General features: G+C 45.0%; 1 protein-coding gene across 7 annotated transcripts in view; it reads left to right on the top strand.

The window, feature by feature from the left end:
• prrc2c (proline-rich coiled-coil 2C) overlaps window positions 1-23117 on the top strand; it is a 131872-nt gene that overhangs the window by 68723 nt on the left and 40032 nt on the right. For all 7 annotated transcript variants that reach the window (XM_072511540.1, XM_072511545.1, XM_072511546.1 and 4 more), the window contains exons 16-21: window positions 1522-3747; window positions 6212-6417; window positions 7054-7208; window positions 17717-18134; window positions 19409-19494; window positions 21903-22136. In XM_072511540.1, coding sequence (XP_072367641.1) covers window positions 1522-3747; window positions 6212-6417; window positions 7054-7208; window positions 17717-18134; window positions 19409-19494; window positions 21903-22136 — 3325 coding nt within the window. The remainder of the gene's footprint in view (window positions 1-1521; window positions 3748-6211; window positions 6418-7053; window positions 7209-17716; window positions 18135-19408; window positions 19495-21902; window positions 22137-23117) is intronic.

Genomic DNA, 23117 nt, shown 5'->3' on the forward strand with positions numbered 1-23117 from the left:
GATGGGATAGATCAATTCAAGGGAGAGTCGTTGAGGAGTCTAGTTTGTGGGGAAGAAGCTGTTCCTATGTCTAGATGTGTGGATCTTCAGACGTCTGTGTCTTCTGCCTGATGGAAGGGTCTGGAGGAGGGCAAAGCAATCATGAGTTTATGTGCTGATTAAAAAAAATTGAGGCAGTGCTTCAATGAAGAATAGTAAGACACCAGGTTAAAGTCCCAATAGTTTGTTTCGAATCGCTAGCTTTTGGATCGTGGCTCCTTTATCACCTGATTCGAAACAAACCTGTTGGACTTTAACCTGGTGTTGTAAGACTTCTTACTGTGCCCACCCCAGTCCAACGCCGGCATCTCTACATCAATAAAGAATGTGATTGCTGGCTTTGTGGCGTAGGATTACAATGTACAGACTGGTACAGAAGGAGAAGTGACATAGGATCAGAGGTGAGCTGGCAAAATGGATACAGAACTGGCTTGGTCATAGGAGACAGAGGGTAGCAGTGGAAGGGTGCTTTGCTGAATGGAGGACTGAGACTAGGGGTGTTCTACCGGGATCAGTGCTGGGACCGTTGCTGTTTGTAGTATATGTAAATGATTTGTAAGAAAATGTCTGATAAATAAATTTGCGGATGACACAAAAATTGGTGAAATTGCGGATAGCGATGAGGACTGTCAGAGGATACAGCAGGATAAGATTGGTTTGAAGACTTGGGCAGAGAGATGGCAGGTGGAGTTTAATCCGGCCAAATGTGAGGTAATGTATTTTGGAAGGCCTAATACAGGTGGGAAATATACTGTAAATGGCAGAACCCTTAAGAATATTGACAGGCAGAGGGATCTGGGTGTACAGGTGCACAGGTCACAAAGTGCATGCTTGCATTCGTGGGATGGGGCATCGAATATAAAAATTGGCAAGTCATGCTGCAGCTGTATTGAACCTTAGTTAGGCCACATATGGAATATAGTATTCAATTCTGGCCTCCACACTACAAGAAAGGTGTGGAGGCTTCGGAAAGGGTACAGAAAAGGTTTACCAGGATGTTGCCTGGAATGAAGGGCATTAGCTATAAGGGGAGGTTAGACAAACTTGGTTTGTTCTCACAGGAACGACGGAGGGTGAAGAGCGATTTGATAGAAGTGTACAAAATTATGAGGGGCATGGACAGAGTGGATAGTCAGAAGCTTTTTCCTGGGGTAGAAGAGTCAATTACTGGGGGACAGAGGTTTAAGTTGCGAGGGGCAAAATTTAGAGGGTATCTGGAACTCACTGCTGGAGGAGGTGGTGGAAGCAGGTACAATATTGACGTTTAAGGGGCGCCTTGACAATTACTTGAATAGGATGATAATAGAGGGATATGGGCCCCAGAAGTGTAAAAGGTTTTCAGTTAGATAGGCAACATAGCCGGAGAAGGCTTGGAGGGCTGAAGGGCCTGTTCCTGTGCTACACCTTTCTTTGTTCTTTTATGTGTTCCACTGTTCTGGCACTCCTAACGAGTGATGTTTAATCATTTTGTTATATCTTTAGGTCTGAGATGACGGTTGAACAAGAGAGAAAGACACCTGCTTACTCAGAAAAGAGACAATTATCGCCACATTTGAATCTGTCGAACCAGGAACTCTTCAGGGAAAAGACCGATGATGAAAAGGGAAAGTTTACAAGCAAATCACCGGAAGATATGCAACCTGTTCAGACTGAGAAGGTGGCTGACTCTGTGAACTTAGAACCTGTAGATTCAGCTGTCACCCGGGGCTCGCAGGAGGAACCTGTATTACAAACAGAAACTCATACAGTCTTAAAGAGAAGTCTATCCCATGGGTCAAACCATTCACTGAAGTTGGAGGAACAGAAGGGTGATTCTCACCCGGTTGTAATTAAAACACAAAACCGGTCTACTGAACCAAAAGATCAGCAAGATAAACCAGAAGAAAAGTCAAGGAAAGAAAATAAAACATTTGAGGGAATGAAGAATGAAAAGCAATTTAGAAGAGAGTCCAGGTATGACACACGTTGGGGTCCCAGACCAGGGTATAGCAGGAGAGATGAAGGCTACATGAGGCCAGTGCGCCGTTCTGGCCCAATCAAAAAGCCTGTGCTGAGAGACATGAAAGAAGAACGTGAGCAAAGAAAAGAAAAAGAGGAACGTCATTCCATTCCAATCAAAGGTAACAAAGCTGCAAAAACTGAAAAGAAAGAACCATCTCAGTCAATTAAAATCGTCAACAAACCCGAACCTGATAAACCTCTTCCAGATGGTTCTGTGCCAGTAGTTAAAAAGGCAACCCAGGATATAAAGCCATTATTAGATAAAACTGAGACACTTGCACCAGTCATCTCAGTTAATAAAGCTATAAGCAATCAAGCTACTTCAGTTCAAACTCCAAAAGATGAGAAGCAGGGGAAACCACATGTTAAGAATCAGATCTCAGAAAGACAGCGTATTGATAACCGGTTTCCTGTTAGGCGGGATTCTGGTGTACCCCCACGTAACTATCGAAAAGATGTTAGGGAGCAACGTGACTGGTTCCCTGACCAGGGGTACAGGGGACGAGGCCGTGGAGAATTTTATTCTCGAGGACGCAGCTTTAGAGGCTCCTATAATGGCCGTGGACGTGGGGGAAGAGGCCGCAGCAGAGAGTACCCTCGTTACAGGGAGCCAAGGCAGAGGCCAGAACATGTTGCGAGTGTGCCTTCATTTAGGCAAAGGGAAGAAAGCGAAACTCGTAGTGAAAGCTCTGATTTCGAAGAGATTCCTAAACGTCGCAGACAACATGGCTCGGAAACAGATTCTGATACTGAAGCTCATGAAAGTGCAAGTGATACAATTTCTGACAAAGAAAATCCAACTAAAGGGAAGCGCCAGAAGAAAGACGGTCGGCCAGAGAATAAACCCATTCAAAAGTCATTTAGGTCTGAAAGCAACTTCAAAGTTGATAATAGGTCATCTGAAAAGCCCCCCTTAAAAGAGGATGACCACAAGCCAAAACCTGGTTTTCTGCCCAGAGGTGAACCTTCACGACGTGGAAGGGGAGGAATGTTTAGAGGAGGTGGTAGGGGTGGTGGAGGCCGTGGCGGTTCAAGATCTGCCCCATTGAGGAAGCCAGGGCCGTCTAATTCACTGTGGCCTCCAAGATTAGAGACTTCCAGAAGAGATGATATGGAACCAAAAAAGATGGACCATTTTGAAACGATTCCTTTTGATAGGAGGCATGTTAAATCAGAGCGTAGATTTGACCACAGCAGGGAACAACTTCGTAAGCAAAGACCCACACGACCACCAAGACAAGACAAACCACCAAGATTCAGGCGTTTGAGAGAGAGAGAAGCTGCAGCTAAAGTGAATGAAACTGCTCCAAATGTAGTGTCAAATTCAACCCCCAGTAGTGGTGTGCAGGAACATGCTCATTCCCTAGATGTGGCTGGGAGCAAATCACCAGATTTGTCCAATCAGAATTCTTCAGATCAGGCTAATGAAGAATGGGAGACTGCTTCTGAAAGCAGTGATTTCAATGAGAGGCGTGAAAGAGACGAAAAGAAAATGGTGGATGTCAACTTGCAGGCGTCAACAAAGTCTGGAGAATGTAGCCTCCTTCCCAAGAGGGATGCTGCAAAGAGAAGTTTTTCCAGCCAGCGTCCGGGTGCAGATCGACAGAATCGTAGGGGCAACAGTGGAGCAAGCAAACCAAACAGAAATTATTCTGGGAGCAAGAATGAAAGACGGGGTGGACTGTCGTCAAAGCCTGGTAGAAGGGGGTAGGTGAAAAGACCTATTTTCCTATTGGTAGTTTTAAGGGTTTTTCTTTAATTGGATAGACTGTGCTGTACTTGGTATTTCCAATTCAATTTTTGGACAATCTGTTCAAACTATTTTTCAGCAAGGCACAGTTTTGAGTGGTATTTGACAGCTTAAAATAGTTGAACCTCACGGGCAGCATGATGGCGCAGTGGGTTAGCCATGTTACCTCACGGCGCTGAGATCCTAGGTTCGATCCCGGCTCTGGATCACTGTCTGTGTGGAGTTTGCACATTCTCCACGTGTTTGTGTGGGTTTCGCCCCCACAGCCCAAAGATGTGCAAGGTAGGTGGATTGAACACGCTAAATTGTCCCTTAATTGGAAAAAAATTAATTGGGTACACTAAATTTAAAAGAAAAAAAAATACTTGAACTTCAATTGATATTGGATTTGAAAGTTGATTAGTGATGTTTTTCAAGATACTTAATAGCAAACAACCTGCCTAAAGTAGTGTGCCAAAAATATTGACTACACTTCACTGAAAATTAATCAGCTTTTTTTCCTTTTAGATTGCCAAAGTTAGAAGAGCAATATTGTTGTTTTCTTTTGTCATGATATCAATGCAAAGAAACTGCCTGCCTTTTTTTCCTCCCATACTCTCTGAACTGCTCATTTTTACCTTGTACTTTAGTTTTGTCACTGTCAGGAATTGCAGCATGTCCCCCAATTAGTTAAAGATGGAGATTATTTGGGGAAATTGGATCACGCTGAAAAAATTATTCTGTTTTTAAATTCACACAAAAAGCTACTTCTGCAAGTTGTACTGGCTCTATATAAGGCAAATATGGATGTTTGCTGTGCAATTCTAAGTGTGCAGACAGCAACAAGTGCTTCCATTTATATAGCACTTTAAACATAACATTCCACAGTGTTTGAGGCATTATCAAAAACGTGGGTACAGATCAAAGGAAGGATATATTAGGAGGGATGATCAAAAGAGGTGCATTTTGAGGGGGACTGCGCAATGGGGTTTAGTCGGGAAATTCCGTTGTGAAACCTCGGTGTCTGAAGACATAGCTGTGGATGGTGGGATGAAGGGAGGATGTCCAATAAACCAAACAGTAGAGAATTTAGGCATGTAGCTGGAGACTGTCATGGAGATGTGGAGGAACAAGGCCAGGAACAAGAGGGTTGACATTTTCCAATCTGAGGTAATGGGAATGAGGAGCCAATGCACATAAATGAGAGAAGATGTTGATGAATGGCCAGAACTGGGTATTAAGGTGCAGGCATTTGAGTTTTTATCGAGCATAAGGTACGGGGTGTGGGATGGAAGCATGGCCCAGAAAACATTGAATAAGTGAAGACTGTTTCACTGGAAAGATTAGCTGAGTGTGATGTTCATTGAGTGGGAGCAGTATGCTTGTGAATTTGTGTTAAAGGTGTATTGAAGTGGAGTCTGAGGAGTTTTCCTCTGCTTTCCTTAGTGTGCCAATTGATAGTGATTATTACTGGTATCTAGTAACCAAATTAAGAAGTGCTCCATTCTTCTGCACAAATATCCGCTTCTGCTCAAAATTACACTTTTATTTAAAAGCACATATTAAAGTGGCAATTGATGTTTTTCAGTAAATACTGCTCCCGATGTCGGAGCAACTGTCACAGGTGTGCTTCTTCAATTTATATTGTACCCAATGTTTTCTTCATATGGCTTCCCTTATTTCTTATGAAGATTTCTTGGAAATTAATGGGTGGGTATATAATCATGTTTTGGATGTCGGGTTCGATGAATGCTGGATGAAGTGGTAACTGGTAGTAATTATCAAGAAAAAAGCATGAGTAGGTTTCAACTATTTATTGCCTCTGGGTCACTTTTGCCCTCCTTTTACTAAGTATTTTGATGAGTATTAAAGTCAGCTGTACATTTATAGTCAGGGTGGTGTCTGAAATGAACACTGGACATTTAAGGGCTGAAACACATGGTTTTAGTAGCACTCCAATAAGCATTGCTGTGCATCTCATTTGTGATTTAATGCTGACATTTGAGTACCTAACCTAGGCAAATATTTCATTTCTGTCACTAACATCACACTCTTTTTGTTCAGCACAAATTTCATAGAAAATATTGAGGTTATTTGTTGGGGAAGAAGGAACAAAGAGCCACCTTTATTTTAGAAAATGGGGTTTTGTGTTTTTAACAGATGTAACTTTCACAAATCAAGAAATGGCAATGGTTTGGCAATCGGTCCTTCCTCAAACGGGAATTTGTAATTCAGGGGACGATGTAAAAGATTTGCAGGAATTAATCGGTACATCCTCAGCTTAAGATAATCATGTTGTAAAGTTGTTTATGTACCCAATGTATTTTTCAACATGATAGGCTTTTCCACTTTTTTACTTGACTGGGGGTTGAGGGTGGGTAATGCACTGTTATTTTTAGGGATGATGGTTAGTTTCTTGTTTGTATGATTTGTGTGATATAGGCCTTTTGAAGAGAGGACAGCAATGATTGGTATTGATCCTACCAGCAGTAATATGGCTCATCATCCAGGGGAAAGCAGCAACACAGGTACAGCTCCAAAGTCGACTAAAGATGTAACTGGAAAGAAAAGAGAAGAATCCAAATCAGCTAAGAAACCAAAAGAGAAGCCTGATGCTCTGTCACAGTTTGATTTGAACAACTATGCTAGTGAGTACAACTTGTCAGCATTTGACTATAGGTTGTCTCAACAGTTTCTGAACCTCCTAAATATGTTTATAAGTTTTATTCATTATAATGGGCTTATTAATCAAGTGATGGACCATCTTTCCTCAGATAGTGAGAGCTCTCTTTTATGTTCCTTTAAAGGTGACTGCTATCAAATGCCCAAATTGGGAAGCTGAATTAGAGATCAGTTGATGCCATAATGGGGGCCTGTGGGTTTATGATCTTTCAGATCGCTCAATTTTTAGTCTTGGCTGTGCCACCATGGGAGTGTATCACTTTATTGCCAGTGATTTCTCCATAGGGAGGAAACATTGAGAGTTATCCCTGGGTAACTGTCTCTCAGTGGCTGGTTTACAATTAAGAATTGATCTGACAGCAGGCTTTTTCCCTGCCTCTAGTTTAGTTACATAATGTGGGTTGGAGTCCCCCTATTTTTCAGTGTAAGCAGATAGCCCTTGCTGTTTCCTATGTAAAATGCTTTTGTTTTTCTGGTGACTGGCAAATTCTAGCTCCTCGGTTGTGGAAGCAATCGTTTTATTCTGATATTCTGGAGAGTAATGTCTGCAGTCACAAATGCAAATAAAGGTGGTGATGCTGCTGATTCATTTGTCATTATAGGTGTGGTGATCATTGATGATCACCCAGAGGTGACGACTGTTGAAGATTCGCAGTGTAACACAACTGATGATGGATTTACTGAAGTTGTGTCGAAGAAACAACAGAAGCGCCTACAAGATGAAGAGCGCAGAAAGAAGGAGGAGCAAGTTGTCCAGGTGACATTAAAATAATATTCCGATTTATATGAAGAGTATTTACTTATTTGAATGCATAGGGAGGAATATTCATGCCATGTCAAACAAGTGCCAGGCAATGAACATCTGCAATAAGAAGAAGTAACCATTGCTGACACACAATGGCATTACTCCCACTATCAAATCTGTGATCAACATTCTTGGGCGGGGGAGGGGGGGGGGGGGGGGCGGAGTTGACTACAAACTTAACTAAAAACTTAGTGGGATGGCTATAACAGCAGGTAAGAAGCTGTGCGTTCTGTGACACAACTCGTATCCTCCTGGTTGATTGGCACTCTGTTTCCCCACTTCCAATTTATTTTTTTATTATTATTTTTTCAATTATCCAATACCAACCAGATAATTATAGGCCAATCAATCTGAATTCGGTGGTGGGCAAATTATTAGAATCAACTCTTGAGAGACAGGATAAACTGCCACTTAGAAAGGAACAGATTAATCAGGTTCTGTTTGGAAAAATTTATGTTTTCCTAATTTAATCCAATTTTTTTAGGAAATAAAAGGAGGATTGATGAAGGTGGTGCAGTGGATGTTGTCGACAAAGATTTTAGTAAGGCATTTGAGTAGGTTCCACATGATAGACTGGCCAGAAAAGCAGAAGCCCATGGGATGCAGGGGAATGTGGCACACTGGATCCAAAATTGGCTCAGTGACAGGAAACAAAAAGTCATGGTTTATGGATGTTTTTGTGAATGGAAAACTATTTCCACAGGGCTCAGTGTTGGATCTCTTGCTGTTTGTTATTTATATTAATGATTTGGACTTAAATGTGGGTGGCATGATTGACATTTGTAGATGACACAAAAAAGTTAGATAGTGAAACGGATAGCTCTTTTCTCCAGAATGAAATAAATGATTTGGTCGTTTGTGCAGAAAAGTGATAATTCAATCCAGAGAAGTGTGAAGTAATGAATTTGGGGAGGGCCACCACAGCTAGGGAATACACTATAAGTGGGAGGATATTGAGGGGCTGGGGAAGTGAGGTAATTTAGATTGCATGTCCACAGGTCCCTGAAAATGTCAGGACAGGTGGATAAGGTGGTGAAGAAAACATGGAATGCTTTGCTTTATTAGACAAAATAGAATATAATGCAGGGATGTAATGATGGAAATGTACAAAACACTGGCTTTTTAAAAAAATATTATTTTATTGCAAATTTTTGGTCAACCAACACAGTACATTGTGCATCCTTTACACAACATTATAACAATACAGATAATAATGACCTTTTTATTTAAACAAGAACAAAAGAAAACAACAACAAATAAATAAATATTAAATAACAAAAATAAAAACTAGCCCTAATTGGCAACTGCCTTGTCTCAGGCCACACCCCCCCCCCCCCCCCCCCCCCCCCCCAAAGTCCTGGGCTGCTGCTGCTGCCTTCTTTTTTCCCCCATCTATCTTTCCGCAAGATATTCGACGAACGGTTGCCACCGCCTGGTAAACCCTTGAGCCGACCCCCTTAGGACGAACTTAATCCGCTCTAACTTTATGAACCCCGCCATATCATTTATCCAGGTCTCCACCCCCGGGGGCTTGGCTTCTTTCCACATTAGCAATATCCTGCGCCGGGCTACTAGGGACGCAAAGGCCAAAACATCGGCCTCTCTCGCCTCCTGCACTCCCGGCTCTTGTGCAACCCCAAATATAGCCAACCCCCAGCTTGGTTCGACCCGGACTCCTACTACTTTCGAAAGCACCTTTGTCACCCCCATCCAAAACCCCTGTAGTGCCGGGCATGACCAAAACATATGGGTATGATTCGCTGGGCTTCTCGAGCACCTCGCACACCTATCCTCCACCCCAAAAAATTTACTGAGCCGTGTTCCAGTCATATGTGCCCTGTGTAATACCTTAAACTGAATCAGGCTTAGCCTGGCGCACGAGGACGACGAGTTTACCCAGTTTAGGGCATCTGCCCACAGCCCCTCCTCGATCACCTCCCCTAGCTCTTCTTCCCATTTCCCTTTTAGTTCGTCCACCATAGTCTCCCCTTCATCCCTCATTTCCCTATATATATCCGACACCTTACCGTCCCCCACCCATTTCTTCGAGATGACTCTGTCCTGCACCTCTTGTGTCGGGAGCTGCGGGAATTCCCTCACCTGTTGCCTCGCAAAAGCCCTCAATTGCATGTACCTGAATGCATTCCCTTGGGGCAACCCATATTTCTCAGTCAGCGCTCCCAGACTCGCGAACTTCCCATCCACAAATAGATCTTTCAATTGCGTTATACCTGCTCTTTGCCACATTCCATATCCCCCATCCATTCCCCCCGGGGCAAACCTGTGGTTGTTTCTTATCGGGGACTCCCCCAATGCTCCGGTCTTTCCCCTATGTCGTCTCCACTGTCCCCAAATCTTCAGTGTAGCTACCACCACCGGACTCGTGGTATAGTTCCTTGGTGAGAACGGCAATGGGGCTGTCACCATAGCCTGCAGGCTGGTCCCCCTACAGGACGCCCTCTCTAATCTCTTCCACGCCGCTCCTTCCTCCTCTCCCATCCACTTACTCACCATTGAAATATTAGCGGCCCAATAATACTCACTTAGGCTCGGTAGTGCCAGCCCCCCCTATCCCTACTACGCTGTAAGAATCCCTTCCTCACTCTCGGAGTCTTCCCGGCCCAAACAAAACCCATGATACTCTTTTCTATCCTTTTGAAAAAAGCCTTCGTGATCACCACCGGGAGGCACTGAAACACAAAGAGGAATCTCGGGAGGACCACCATCTTAACCGCCTGCACCCTCCCTGCCATTGACAATGCTACCATATCCCATCTCTTGAAATCTTCCTCCATCTGTTCCACCAACCGCGTCAAATTTAGCCTGTGCAATGTGCCCCAATTCTTAGCTATCTGGATCCCCAGGTAACGAAAGTCTCTTGTTACCTTCCTCAACGGTAGGTCTTCTATTTCTCTACTCTGCTCCCCTGGATGCACCACAAACAGCTCACTCTTCCCCATGTTCAATTTATACCCTGAAAAATCCCCAAACTCCCCAAGTATCCGCATTATTTCTGGCATCCCCTCCGCTGGATCCGCCACATATAGTAGCAGATCATCCGCATATAAAGATACCCGGTGTTCTTCTCCTCCCCTAAGTATTCCCCTCCATCTCTTGGAACCTCTCAGCGCTATCGCCAGGGGCTCAATCGCCAGTGCAAACAGTAATGGGGACAGAGGACATCCCTGCCTTGTCCCTCTATGGAGCCGAAAATATGCCGATCCCCGTCCATTCGTGACCACACTCGCCACTGGGGCCCTATACAACAGCTGCACCCATCTAACATACCCCTCTCCAAACCCAAATCTCCTCAACACCTCCCACAGATAATCCCATTCCACTCTATCAAATGCTTTCTCGGCATCCATCGCCACTACTATCTCCGTTTCACCCTCTGGTGGGGCCATCATCATTACCCCTAACAGCCTCCGTATATTCGTGTTTAGCTGTCTCCCCTTCACAAACCCAGTTTGGTCCTCATGAACCACCCCCGGGACACATTCCTCTATTCTCATTGCCATTACCTTGGCCAGGACCTTGGCATCCACATTGAGGAGGGAAATTGGTCTGTAGGACCCGCATTGTAGCGGGTCCTTTTCCTTCTTTAAGAGAAGCGATATCGTTGCTTCTGACATAGTCGGGGGCAGTTGTCCCCTTTCCTTTGCCTCGTTAAAGGTCCTCGTCAGTAGCGGGGCGAGCAAGTCCAAATATTTTCTGTAAAATTCAACTGGGAATCCGTCCGGTCCCGGGGCCTTTCCCGTCTGCATGTTCCTAATTCCTTTCACCACTTCTTCTACCGTGATCTGTGCTCCCAGTCCCACCCTTTCCTGCTCTTCCACCTTGGGAATTTCCAGCCGATCCAAAAAATCCATCATTCTCTCCCTCCCATCCGGGGGTTGAGCTTCATACAATTTTTTATAAAATGTCTTGAACACTTCGTTCACTCTCTCCGCTCCCCGCTCCGTCTCTCCTTCCTCGTCCCTCACCCCCCCTATTTCCCTCGCTGCTCCCCTTTTCCTCAATTGGTGTGCCAGCAATCTGCTCGCCTTCTCTCCATATTCATACTGTACACCCTGCGCCTTCCTCCATTGTGCCTCTGCAGTGCCTGTAGTCAGCAAGTCAAATTCCACATGCAGCCTTTGCCTTTCCCTGTACAGTCCCTCCTCCGGTGCTTCCGCATATTGTCTATCCACCCTCAAAAGTTCTTGCAGCAACCGCTCCCGTTCCTTACTCTCCTGCTTCCCTTTATGTGTCCTTATTGATATCAGCTCCCCCCTAACCACCGCCTTCAACGCCTCCCAGACCACTCCCACCTGAACCTCCCCATTGTCATTGAGTTCCAAGTACTTTTCAATGCATCCCCTCACCCTTAGGCACACCCCCTCATCCGCCATTAGTCCCATGTTCATTCTCCAGGGTGGGCGCCCTCTTGTTTCCTCCCCTATCTCCAAGTCTACCCAGTGTGGGGCATGATCCGAAATGGCTATAGCCGTATATTCCGTTCCCCTCACCCTCGGGATCAATGCCCTACCCAACACAAAAAAGTCTATTCGCGAGTAGACTTTATGGACATAGGAGAAAAACGAGAACTCCTTACTCCTCGGTCTACTGAATCTCCACGGGTCCACCCCTCCCATCTGCTCCATAAAATCCTTAAGCACCTTGGCTGCTGCCGGCCTCCTACCAGTCCTAGACTTTGACCTATCCAGCCTTGGTTCCAACACCGTGTTAAAGTCTCCCCCCATTATCAGCTTTCCGGTCTCTAGGTCTGGGATGCGTCCTAGCATTCGCCTCATAAAGTTGGCATCGTCCCAGTTCGGGGCATACACGTTTACCAAAACCACCATCTCTCCCTGTAATTTGCCACTCACCATCACGTATCTGCCCCCGTTATCCGCCACTATAGTCTTCGCCTCGAACATTACCCGCTTCCCCACTAATATAGCCACCCCCCTGTTTTTCGCATCCAGCCCTGAATGGAACACCTGCCCCACCCATCCTTTGCGCAACCTAACCTGGTCTATCAGTTTCAGGTGCGTTTCCTGTAGCATAACCACATCTGCTTTAAGTTTCTTAAGGTGTGCGAGTACTCGTGCCCTCTTTATCGGCCCGTTAAGCCCCCTCACGTTCCACGTGATCAGCCGAGTTGGGGGGCTTCCCACCCCCCCCCCCCCTTGCCGGTTAGCCATCATCTTTTTCCAGCTTCTCACCCAGTTCCCACGCAGCTGTATCTCTCCCAGACGGTGCCCCCCCGCCCATCCTTTCCCGTACCCACTCCCCCCTTTCCCCAGCAGCAGCAACCCAGTAATTCCCCCCCCCCCCCCCTGCTAGACCCCCCGCTAGCGTAATTACTCCCCCCATGTTGCTCCCAGAAGTCAGCAAACTCTGGCTGACCTCGGCTTCCCCCCGTGATCACAGCTCGCACCGTGCGACGCCCCCTCCTTCCTGCTTCTCTATTCCCGCCATAATTATCATAGCGCGGGAACCAAGCCCGCGCCTCTCCCTCGGCCCCGCCTCCCATGGCCAAAGCCCCATCTCCTCTCCCTCCCCACCTCCCCCCATCACCACCTGTGGGAGAAAGAAAAGTTACCATACCGCAGGATTAAAACATAAAACCCCTCTTCGCCCCCCCCCCCCCCCATTCGCCCCACCACTTTGTCCAAACGTTCATTTTCATAATCCAATCATTCCAATTTTTCTTCTACAATAAAAGTCCACGCTTCATCTGCCGTTTCAAAGTAGTGGTGCCTCCCTTGATATGTGACCCACAGTCTTGCCGGTTGCAGCATTCCAAATTTTATCTTTTTGTGAAGTACCGCTTTAGCCTGATTAAAGCTCGCCCTCCTTCTCGCCACCTCCGCACTCCAATCTTGATAAACGCGGATCACCGCGTTCTCCCATTTACTACACCGAGTTTTCTTCTCCCATCTAAGGACCATTTCTCTATCCTTAAAACGGAGGAATCTCACCACTATGGCTCTGGGAGTTTCTCCTGCTCTCGATCCTCGCACCATAACTCGGTGTGCTCCCTCCACCTCCAACGGACCCGTCGGGGCCTCCGCTCCCATTAACGAGTGCAGCATCGTGCTCACATATGCCCCGACGTCCGCCCCCTCCACACCTTCAGGAAGGCCAAGAATCCTCAAGTTGTTCCTCCTTGCGTTGTTTTCCAGTGCCTCCAACCTCTCCACAGATCGTTTCTGGTGTGCCTCCTGTATCTCCAACTTCACCACCAGGCCCTGTATATCGTTCTCATTCTCTGCTGCTTTCGCCTTCACGACCCGAAGCTCCTGCTCCTGGGTCTTTTGTTCCTCTTTCAGCCCTTCAATCGCCTGTAATATCGGGGCCAACAACTCTTTCTTCATTTCCTTTTTTATCTCCTCCATGCAGCGTTTCAAGAACTCTTGTTGTTCAGGGCCCCATATGAAACTGCCACCTTCCGACGCCATCTTGGTTTCTGCTTGCCTTGCCGTTGTTCCAAAGGATCCGCTGCAATCCGGCCACTTTCCTCTCCTTTTTCCATCCGTGTCCAGGGGGAACACCCTTCTGGTTTACCGCACGGTGTTTTTAGCCGTTAAAATTGCCGTTGGGGCTCCTATCAAGAGCCCAAAAGTCCGTTTCACCGGGAGCTGCCGAAACGTGCGACTCAGCTGGTCATCGCCGCACCCGGAAGTCTACAAAACACTGGCTTGACCACAGCTAGAATATTGTGTACAGTTCTGTTTGCCACATTACAGAAAGAACATAATTACCCTGGAGCAAGTGCAAAGGAGATTTACACGAATGTTGTCAGGGCTTGAAAATTGCAGCTATGAGGAAAGATTGGATAGGATGGGGTTGTTTTTCGTGGAACTGAGGTGGCTGAAGGTGACCTGATTGATTGGGCATGAGGGGCTTAGATAGAGTAGACAAAGATGCCGTGTTTCCCCTAGCAGAGAAGTCGATTACCGGGGAGCACAGATTTAAGGTGATTGGTAGAAGGATTAGAGGGAATATTAGGAAACACTTGTATTATGGTTGGATGTTTGGAATGCATTGCCGGGTTTTGTGGTGGATGCAGAAACCCTCAACTCGTTTAAAAAGTGCATCTACACCTAGTGTTATAACCTGCGGGTACTGGAAAGTGGGATGAGAATGGGCAGCTCGTTTTTTTTTTTTCTTTTTCAGCCAGCACGGACACAATTGGCTGAATGATCTCTTTCTGTGCCGTAACATTTCTATGGTTCTAGCTGAATTGTGAACCATCAACAAGATGCATCTGTGTAGCTTTCCTGAGCTGCTTTAGTATCCCTTTCCAAGCCCACCTTCTCTTTTTAAGAAAAAAAATGTTTTTATTCAAGGTTTTTCGACAATTTTTACAAAACACTCCAAAAAGGAAAATAATACAAAGAAAACAGGGCAATATGCCAACAAAACAACTTAACCCTCTGAACAATTAACAATTTAACACCCATCTCAAAGCAAAATGGGGCATGCGCCCCTTACAAAAAGAAAAATAAATCAGCCCCCCCCCCCCCCCCCCCCGGGGTTGTTGCTGCTGCTGACCTCCACCTGACGTTCCGCGAGAAAGTCAAGGAATGGTTGCCACCGCCCGGAGAACCCCTGCAAGGACCCTCGCAAGGCAAACATTATCTTCTCCAACCTAAGAAACCCTGCCATGTTGTTGACCCAAGCCTCTACGCTTGGGGGCTTTGCGTCCCTCCACATTAAAAAGAGCCTTCTCTGGACTACCAAGGAGGCAAAGGCCAGACCTCCGGCCTCTTTTGACTCCTGCACTCCCAGATCGTCCGATACCCCAAATATCGCTATCCCCCTGCTCTGTTTTACCCGAGTATCCAAGACCTTGGACATAGCCTTTGCATAGCCCTTCCAAAATTCCGTAAGCGCCTGGTATGTCCAAAACATATGGGCGTTGTTTGCTGGGCTCCCCGAACACCTCACACACCTGTCCTCTACCCCAAAAAACGTACTCATCCTCGCCCCTGTCATATGCGCCCTGTGCACCACTTTAAACTGGATCAGGCTGAGCCTGGCGCAAGATGAGGAGGAATTGACCCTGCCCAGGGCGTCAGCCCACAGGCCCTCATCCAGCTCGTCACCCAGCTCCTCCTCCGACTTGCCCTTCAGCTCCTCCACCGAGGCTTCCTCCGCCTCCTGCAGCTCCTGGTATATCTCCGATATCTTAGCCTCCCCGGCCCACATGCCCGAAACCACCCTGTCCTGTACCCTTCAGGCAGCAGCGGGAATTCCCCTACCTGCTTTCTCACGAACGCCTGAACCTGCATATACCTAAAGGCATTTCCCGGAGGCAACACAAATTTCTCCTCCAGCACCCTCAGGCTGGCAAAAGTCCCATCGATGAATATATCCCGCATCCTTTTAATTCCCGCCCGGTGCCAGCATAGGAACCCACCATCTATCCTACCTGGAACAAATCTATGGTTATCCCGTATCGGAGCCCAGACTGAGGCCTCTACCTCCCCCCTATGCCGTCTCCACTGCCCCCAAATCCTCAATGTCGCCGCCACCACCGGGCTTGTGGTATTTCGCGTCGGCAGAAGCGGCAACGGTGCTGTCACCAGTGCCCCCAGGCTAGTACCTATACAGGACGCCACCTCTAACCTTTTCCACGCCGCCCCCCTCTCCCTCCATGACCCACTTTCGAATCGTAGACACATTCTCTGCCCAGTAATAGCTGCACAGGTTCGGCAGCGCCAACCCAAACCCCCCCCACCCCACCCTCTGACTGCGCTCCAAGAACAGCCTCTGGACCCTCGGGGTCTTATTTGCCCACCCAAATCCCATAACGCTCTGTTTACCTGCTTAAAGAAGGCCTTGGGGATGAGAATGGGCAGGCACTGAAAGACTAACCGGAATCTGGGGAGGACCGTCATCTTAACGGTCTGCACCCTACCCGCCATGGAGAGTGGCAACACCTCCTGAAGTCCTCCTCCATCTGGTCCACCAGCTGTGCCAGATTGAGCTTATGCAAGACCCCCCAACTCTTAGCCACCTGGATATCCAAATACCGAAAACTCCTCTCCAGTGGTAGCTCCTCCAACCTCTTTTCCTGGCCCCTCGCATGCACCACAAACCGCTCGCTCTTCCCCACGTTGAGCTTCTATCACGAGAAGTCTCCAAACTCCCAAAGGGTCTGCATGACCTCCTCCTGGATCTGCAATACACAGCAGCAGGTCATCCGCATATAGTGAGACACGTTGCTCCTCACCAACCCCTCCAGTTTCTGGACTCCCTCAACGCCATGGCCAGCAGCTCAACCCTGCCTCGTTCCACGGTACAACCTAAAATACCCTGACCGCAGCCGATTTGTCGATACACTCGCCACCGGGACCTGGTACAGCAATTTAACCCACCTTTTGAACTCTTCCCCGAACCCAAATCTGCCTAACACCTCCCACAGGTCCGCGTCCATTCAAGCCCACCTTCACTACTAATAAGATGCATACCGACTTGAAATATGTTGCTATTACTTCAATGTTAGGTTACAATCTTACCTAATAGCACTGTGGGTGTACCTATACCACACAGACTGTAGCAGTTCAAGCAGGCACCTTCTTGGGCACAATTAGGGATGTGCATTAAATGTTGGCTTCACTAGTGTTACTAGCCCACGAGTGAGTTGAACAATAAACTGTAGTCTTACCTATTTGTGGGAATTAATGAAACTTGCTAAGACTGCAAATTCCCACTACTATCTCTTCCATTCAAAATGCTGTGAAATTTTAAATGGCACATATCCTGTTTAGATTATATATCTAAACCATGTGATAATTTAATATTTCTAAGCTACTCTTCAGTGAATTAACAAATGCAGGTACTTTCTTAATTAATTCCAGGCCAATTCTGTGGAAGTGTGCCACAGCTTCAAAAATCTTAGCTCTTTGAACAAAACAGTTCAATCCATACATATCGGTACAGTAGTTAGAATATTTCATTTAATTTTTAAATCTACATCAGATGCTGCAATATATTGCTTTGATGTCTTGCTAAATTGATTCCAAAATAATATTCTGCTCTGATGCATTACTATCAACAATGCTATACACTAGTTTGCAGGATTTGTGATTTTTCTGAATCGTGATGAATTACCAAATAGAAACTGCATCTGCTGAAACCATTTTCATGAATATTACATTTTAAAACTGAACTTAGTACCAGTAAAAAAGAAGTAATAAAATGCCATTCTCTGCATGAGCATTGTATAGTTGTTAAGTAATCTAGTGTCATATATTAAATGTTAAATCAAATTGTGCATGCTCAAACAAAGCACCGAAACATTGATCAGAAGTTGGCTCTGTCCAATATATTATCTGCACTGATGGTATGTAGCTAAGAAAGCTATTCTGATGTTTTAATAGTTTGCACGCAGTACCATTGATATTTGTATATGTATGCATATTGATAAATGTTATTTATAATGCATTTGGCTGTTCTTGCAGAACTGGAACAAAAAGAACGTGAATGAGAAGGGGAGAGGCCAGAGTTCTAAACTGCCTCCACGATTTGCAAAAAAGCAACAACAGGCAGCCCAACAAGCTCAAGTGCAGACACCAACTTCAGTCCAGTCACAGGTTCAACCCCAGCAACAGGCTGGGACCTTGACTTCAGCTACAGTTGCAACTCAAGATCCAACACAAATTCCAGTCCCTGCTCCAACAACATCTCCAAGTGAAGATCCCATTCCAGTTCAAGAACAATCCAAGGTGCAGGGAGGAAGTGGTGCATCAGGAAATAACGCAGAGTGTTCAGATTCAGGCAAGGCAATGGCTCCTTCACAGACGCACAGCACATCAGAAGCAGAGCTGTGGGACAACAAGATGAGTTCATCTGCTGTGCTTTCTGATATCACCACAAAATGTTAGTATGAGCTAGGTTTTCTTTGAACTATTCATCATTTTATTTCTTGCCTATTTTTGTCTTTTTGCATGTGCTACTTAGAATCGCAAGAGACTCTTTGTTTTATTCGCTTTCTCAAGCTGTTGTTATAACCTAATTTCTTTGCTATTTCTCCATATCCTTCATATTTTTCAGATATTTATCCACTTTTCTTTTAAAAAGTTTTAATAGGTTATGCTTCCAATATTTGTTTCTGCGCAAGAAAATTTCTCCTAACCCTTTTTGTTCTGATACCCTTAAATGTATGCCTTCTAGTTACTGGCTCAGTGGCTATTGGAAATAGCTCTTTCTATTCAAAGTTCCTAGTGGGGCTAGTTTATGTCCACTTTGGCAAGTGCAGATCTTGATTCCTTTCTATATCCTGACTGGCTTCCGATAATGAAAACCTGACTACTAGGTAGTCATGGTAGGGGATAGACTGACATGCCTCTGACATTCCTTTGTATTCAGCAATTTGTCATTGTGCTTTTTACAAATATATATTTGTAATATCATTAATTACCCCATGCGATTACTGGCTGTAAAGGTTCGTCTGTCCACCCCTTGTAAGGACTGACTCTGCACCCTACTCTCATTGAATCTCCCACATGCTTTTTCAGAACAAAGCTTACTTTTATAAAGATATTAGACACAAGTTTATGCCATTACTTAAAGTTGGCTAATGCTAGAAATTGGTTCAAAAGTTAGAATTTTTAAAAAGCATTGTAGAGTACCCAATTATTTTTCTTCCAATTAAGGGGCAATTTATTGTGGCCAATCAATCTACCCTGCACATCTTTGGGATGTGGGGGTGAGACTCGCGCAGACACAGGGAGAATGTGCAAACTCCACATGGACAGTGATTGAACCCAGGCCCTCGATGCCATGAGGCAGCTGTGTCACCGTGCTGCCCGCTAAGTTGGAATTGCTGCCTATTTTTGTAAATGTGATTAAAGTTGCTGGAAGCCCAATAACTCTACCTCTGCTCACAGTGTTTGGGTTTGCATCCCAAGGATTGTTTTATTACTTGAGCTTGACTGCATATAATGGAGAAAACACGAACAACAGTTAGTGAGGCCACGGAACTGCTTATCTGGGAAGATTACTGCAACTCTGAGAATAAAATAGTTGCAAGTCTGTTAGGCATTTACAACTGAAGAATACAAAATTGTAAAAAAAAAACTTTTCTTTAGGAAAATGAGAACCTATATTGCGTATAACAGAAAATTGCTGTAATTCCACTTTTCTTTTTGTAGTGGGACCCATTAGTTCTCCACAGCCTCCACCTGTCAGTGCATGGAATAAGCCCTTGACTTCTTTGGGGTCTTCCCCAACACCTGAGGTAAGTGTTATTATTTCATAGAATCATAGAACAGTGCAGAAGGGGGTCATTCAGCCCATTGAGTCTACACCGGCCCTTCGAATGAGCACTCTACCCATGTCCGCTCCTCTGTCCACCCGGCTTGCTCACGGCTTACTCAAAGACCCCTCCCACCCGACTCAAACTTCCATCGGGCAGAAGATTCAAAAGTCTGAGAACACGCACAAACAGATTCAAAAACTGCTTCTTCCCCGCTGTGAACCAGACTCCTAAACCACCCTCTTATGGACTAACCTGATGAATACTACACTCCTGTATGTTTCACCCGATGCCGGTGTCTATGTATTTACATTGTGTACCTTGTATTGCCCTATTATGTATTTTCTTCTTTTCTTTTATTTTCATGTACTAAATGATCTGTTTGAGCTGCTCGCAGAAAAATACTTTTCACTGTACCTCAGTACACGTGACATTAAACAAATCTAATCCAATCCGATTCTATCCCTGTAACCCCATAACCTAACCTGCATATCCGTGGACACTATAGGGCAAGTTATCATGGCTAATCCATCTAACCTGCACATCTTTGGACTGAGAAGAAACCGGAGCACCCAGAGAAAACCCTCGCAGACATGGGGAGAACGTACAAACTCCACTCGGTGACCAAGGCTGGAATTGAACCCGGCTCCCTGGCGCTTTGAGACAGCAGCGCTTGCCACTGTGCTGCCCTAGTAATGAGATGGAATTTTTAAAAATGTCACTCTTGGTGCTTCAGCCTTCAAATTGAACTGCAGCACCTAAGTTTTACTATAGCAAAACACGTTCAATTCACTTAAAATGCTCAACAGATCAGGTAGCATTCAGTAGAGAAATAAATTAACATTTCTGTCAGTGGCCTTTTATCAGAATTGAAAAAGGTGAGGGATGTTACAATTCTAAGGCACGGGGGAAGAGAAGAACAAAAGAGAAGTCTGTGAGAGCGATTAAATGGGATCATGTAAATTGTAATGTGATATGATGGATCAGGAGGAGATGTAAATAGGAATGGCGAAATTCTCCTAAACAGCAGCTAATCGGGACTTCCGGTGACGGCATGTAGGAGGAGGTCGCACGTTGGAGGGCTCCCGCTCGAGACTTTATTTTTTGGAGTTTGATGCCCGGTCCCAGGGGCAACTTTTGATTAAATAAGTGCAGGAATACATAAAGAATAAAGATGTCCAAATCCCAAAGAAAAACGGCTGTGAAAAAGGGGGCCAATGAAGGTTCGCTGTCGAGTGGAAGGGTCAGAAAGAGGTGAGAGTATCTGTAGCAATGTTTTAACCAACTCCAGATATCCCGAAACCTATTTGAACATTTGACAATATATTGGATTTATCTTCCATGCTACACTGAATAATCAATGCAAAGCTGCTTGCACAGGGATCCTCTACCACTTGTCAACAAAGCCCAATTGGAATCCTCTGAAATTAAAATCTAAGCTACTCCTATATTTAATTTGATGAATTGTATTCTCCCATAAGATCTGGGTGATGATTTTAAAAAGTGATGTAAAAATGAGGTTTGTGTCAATTGTCCCCATGGTACTCTATGTACATGCACCCTTTTCAGAAGGGGTCACAGGTAATGATGAATAATGGGATCCCCAGCAGTTAATCTCACCTTCGCTGGCTGGCCACAAGCCCAGGGGGCAATTATACCACCCTGACTAAAACCAAGGGTCAGTTGCTGGTCTGGCTCAGTACCACACTCAGGCGCACTCATCACTGCACTAACGCATTGAGACACTTTTATAGCATACTAAGCATCTTTACTCTTTACTAACCTTGGAATGCTTTTTGTCAAACGGAGAAAATGCCAATCTTTAGTACTGAAACCATAGTGCAAAAAAAGTTCTATTGAGCTATTTCTTAGTAATGAGTACCATTCCAAATCTGGTTTGCAACATTTCATTTTCACACTTGGTTAAATATTGTACCTCCAATGATCATTATCCTTTATTGATTGTGCTAAACACCAGAAAATCTCTGCAAAACATTATTAAAACTTTGTGAGGTGAATGAGTTTCAAAATATTGGTTTGTTGTTTCTTAAATATTTGTTTGCACTTAAGCAAAGGTTACAAGTTAGCAAAACCAAGGCTTTTAACCTACCCCAAAATTATTTTTTATCCTGGGTTTTACTTGATGAGCTTCAAGTTAGAGTAAATGAATCAGTTGCCTGCCTTGTTCTGGTCTTTAAGTGGAATAATAAATTACTTAACCTTGTAGAACTTGTGCGATTTATCTAAATTTAGATCATTGAAATGGCTGCAGGTTATAATGTGTAATTCATTAATATTCCTCACTGATTTAGAATGTTGATCGGGAATTGTTGATTAATGCAGTTGTCCAATGTAACTGCATAAATAATGCTTTCCATTCTTTTTCTTAGGGAACAGCTTCCAGTCAGGAAAGTGGAATTGAGCTTGCCATTGATTCAGATCAGTTGGCTGCACCAAACAGTAACACCAGCACCACCTCAACAGCCACAACCACCACCACTACTACTACAGATGCAACAGAGTGTGAGGCGACCCTAACAGAAAAAACAGCTGAGGATAAGTTACTAGAGCCAAAAGAGCAGAGGCAGAAGCAGCCTCGTGCAGGTCCGATCAAAGCACAAAAGGTAAACCACACTTCCACTGTAATTTTCTGGAGGAATTATGGAGAGTTAAAGCACATACTATCTATCATCGGTGTCTAAATTATCTAGTTTATGGTGAGAAAGATCTGCCCCTTGATTTGGTGAATTGCTGAATAATTTGTTTTGTTAGCTCACGAAAATGAAAATTCGAGAGTTTCAAGAAATTGCTGCAATTACACATTAATTGACCGTTACAGCAAATTAAGACTGATACTTAACTGTCTTAAATATCTTAATAATGCAGAGGTTTGCGCTCCTGCAACGCTACTCAACCTTTCTAGCCCAGATGGGGGGACAATTGAAACAAGCCTCAATCCTGCAGTAGTAAATGGTTCTTGGATATTTTTAAAATAAATTAAGAATTACTTTTGTCACTTTTTTGCCCCTTAACCAGACTTTCTCTCTTTCTGTACCTAGCAACTCTAGCCCATGCTCCTCCTCCATGATCCTATGTTTCTTTCTCGGTCCTTCAATCTCATTTGCTAAGGAGATAGATTGATGGTTCCGCTGTTCACAGCTGTGCTGCAGAAAAAGTATTTACAGGTTCCCTCCATCCCACCAAACTGCACAAACATGAGAATTGTTATCCAATAGGTGGTGTAGACCAACAAAATGGTACATACCCAGACTTAAGTACATCTCCTTGATTATGTAAGAGGCTATTGGGGATCTGTAATACTCATTTAGAATCATAGAATCACTGCATTGCAGAAGGAGTCCATTCAGCCCATCAAACCTGCACTGACCCTCTGAAAGAGCACCCTACCCAGGCCCACGCCGCCTCCCTATCCCTATAAACCCACCTAACCTTTTGGACACCAAGGGGCAATTTAGCATGGCCAATCCTCCTAACCTGCACATCTTTAACGTGTGGGAGGAAACCGGAGCACCCGGAGGAAACCCACGCAGAGACGGGGAGAAAGTGCAAATTTTGGAACTTGATGGGATGTAGTAGGAGGGGCC

Source organism: Scyliorhinus torazame, chromosome 7 (genome assembly GCF_047496885.1).
Source record: "Scyliorhinus torazame isolate Kashiwa2021f chromosome 7, sScyTor2.1, whole genome shotgun sequence".
Classification (NCBI taxonomy): Eukaryota; Metazoa; Chordata; class Chondrichthyes; order Carcharhiniformes; family Scyliorhinidae; genus Scyliorhinus; species Scyliorhinus torazame.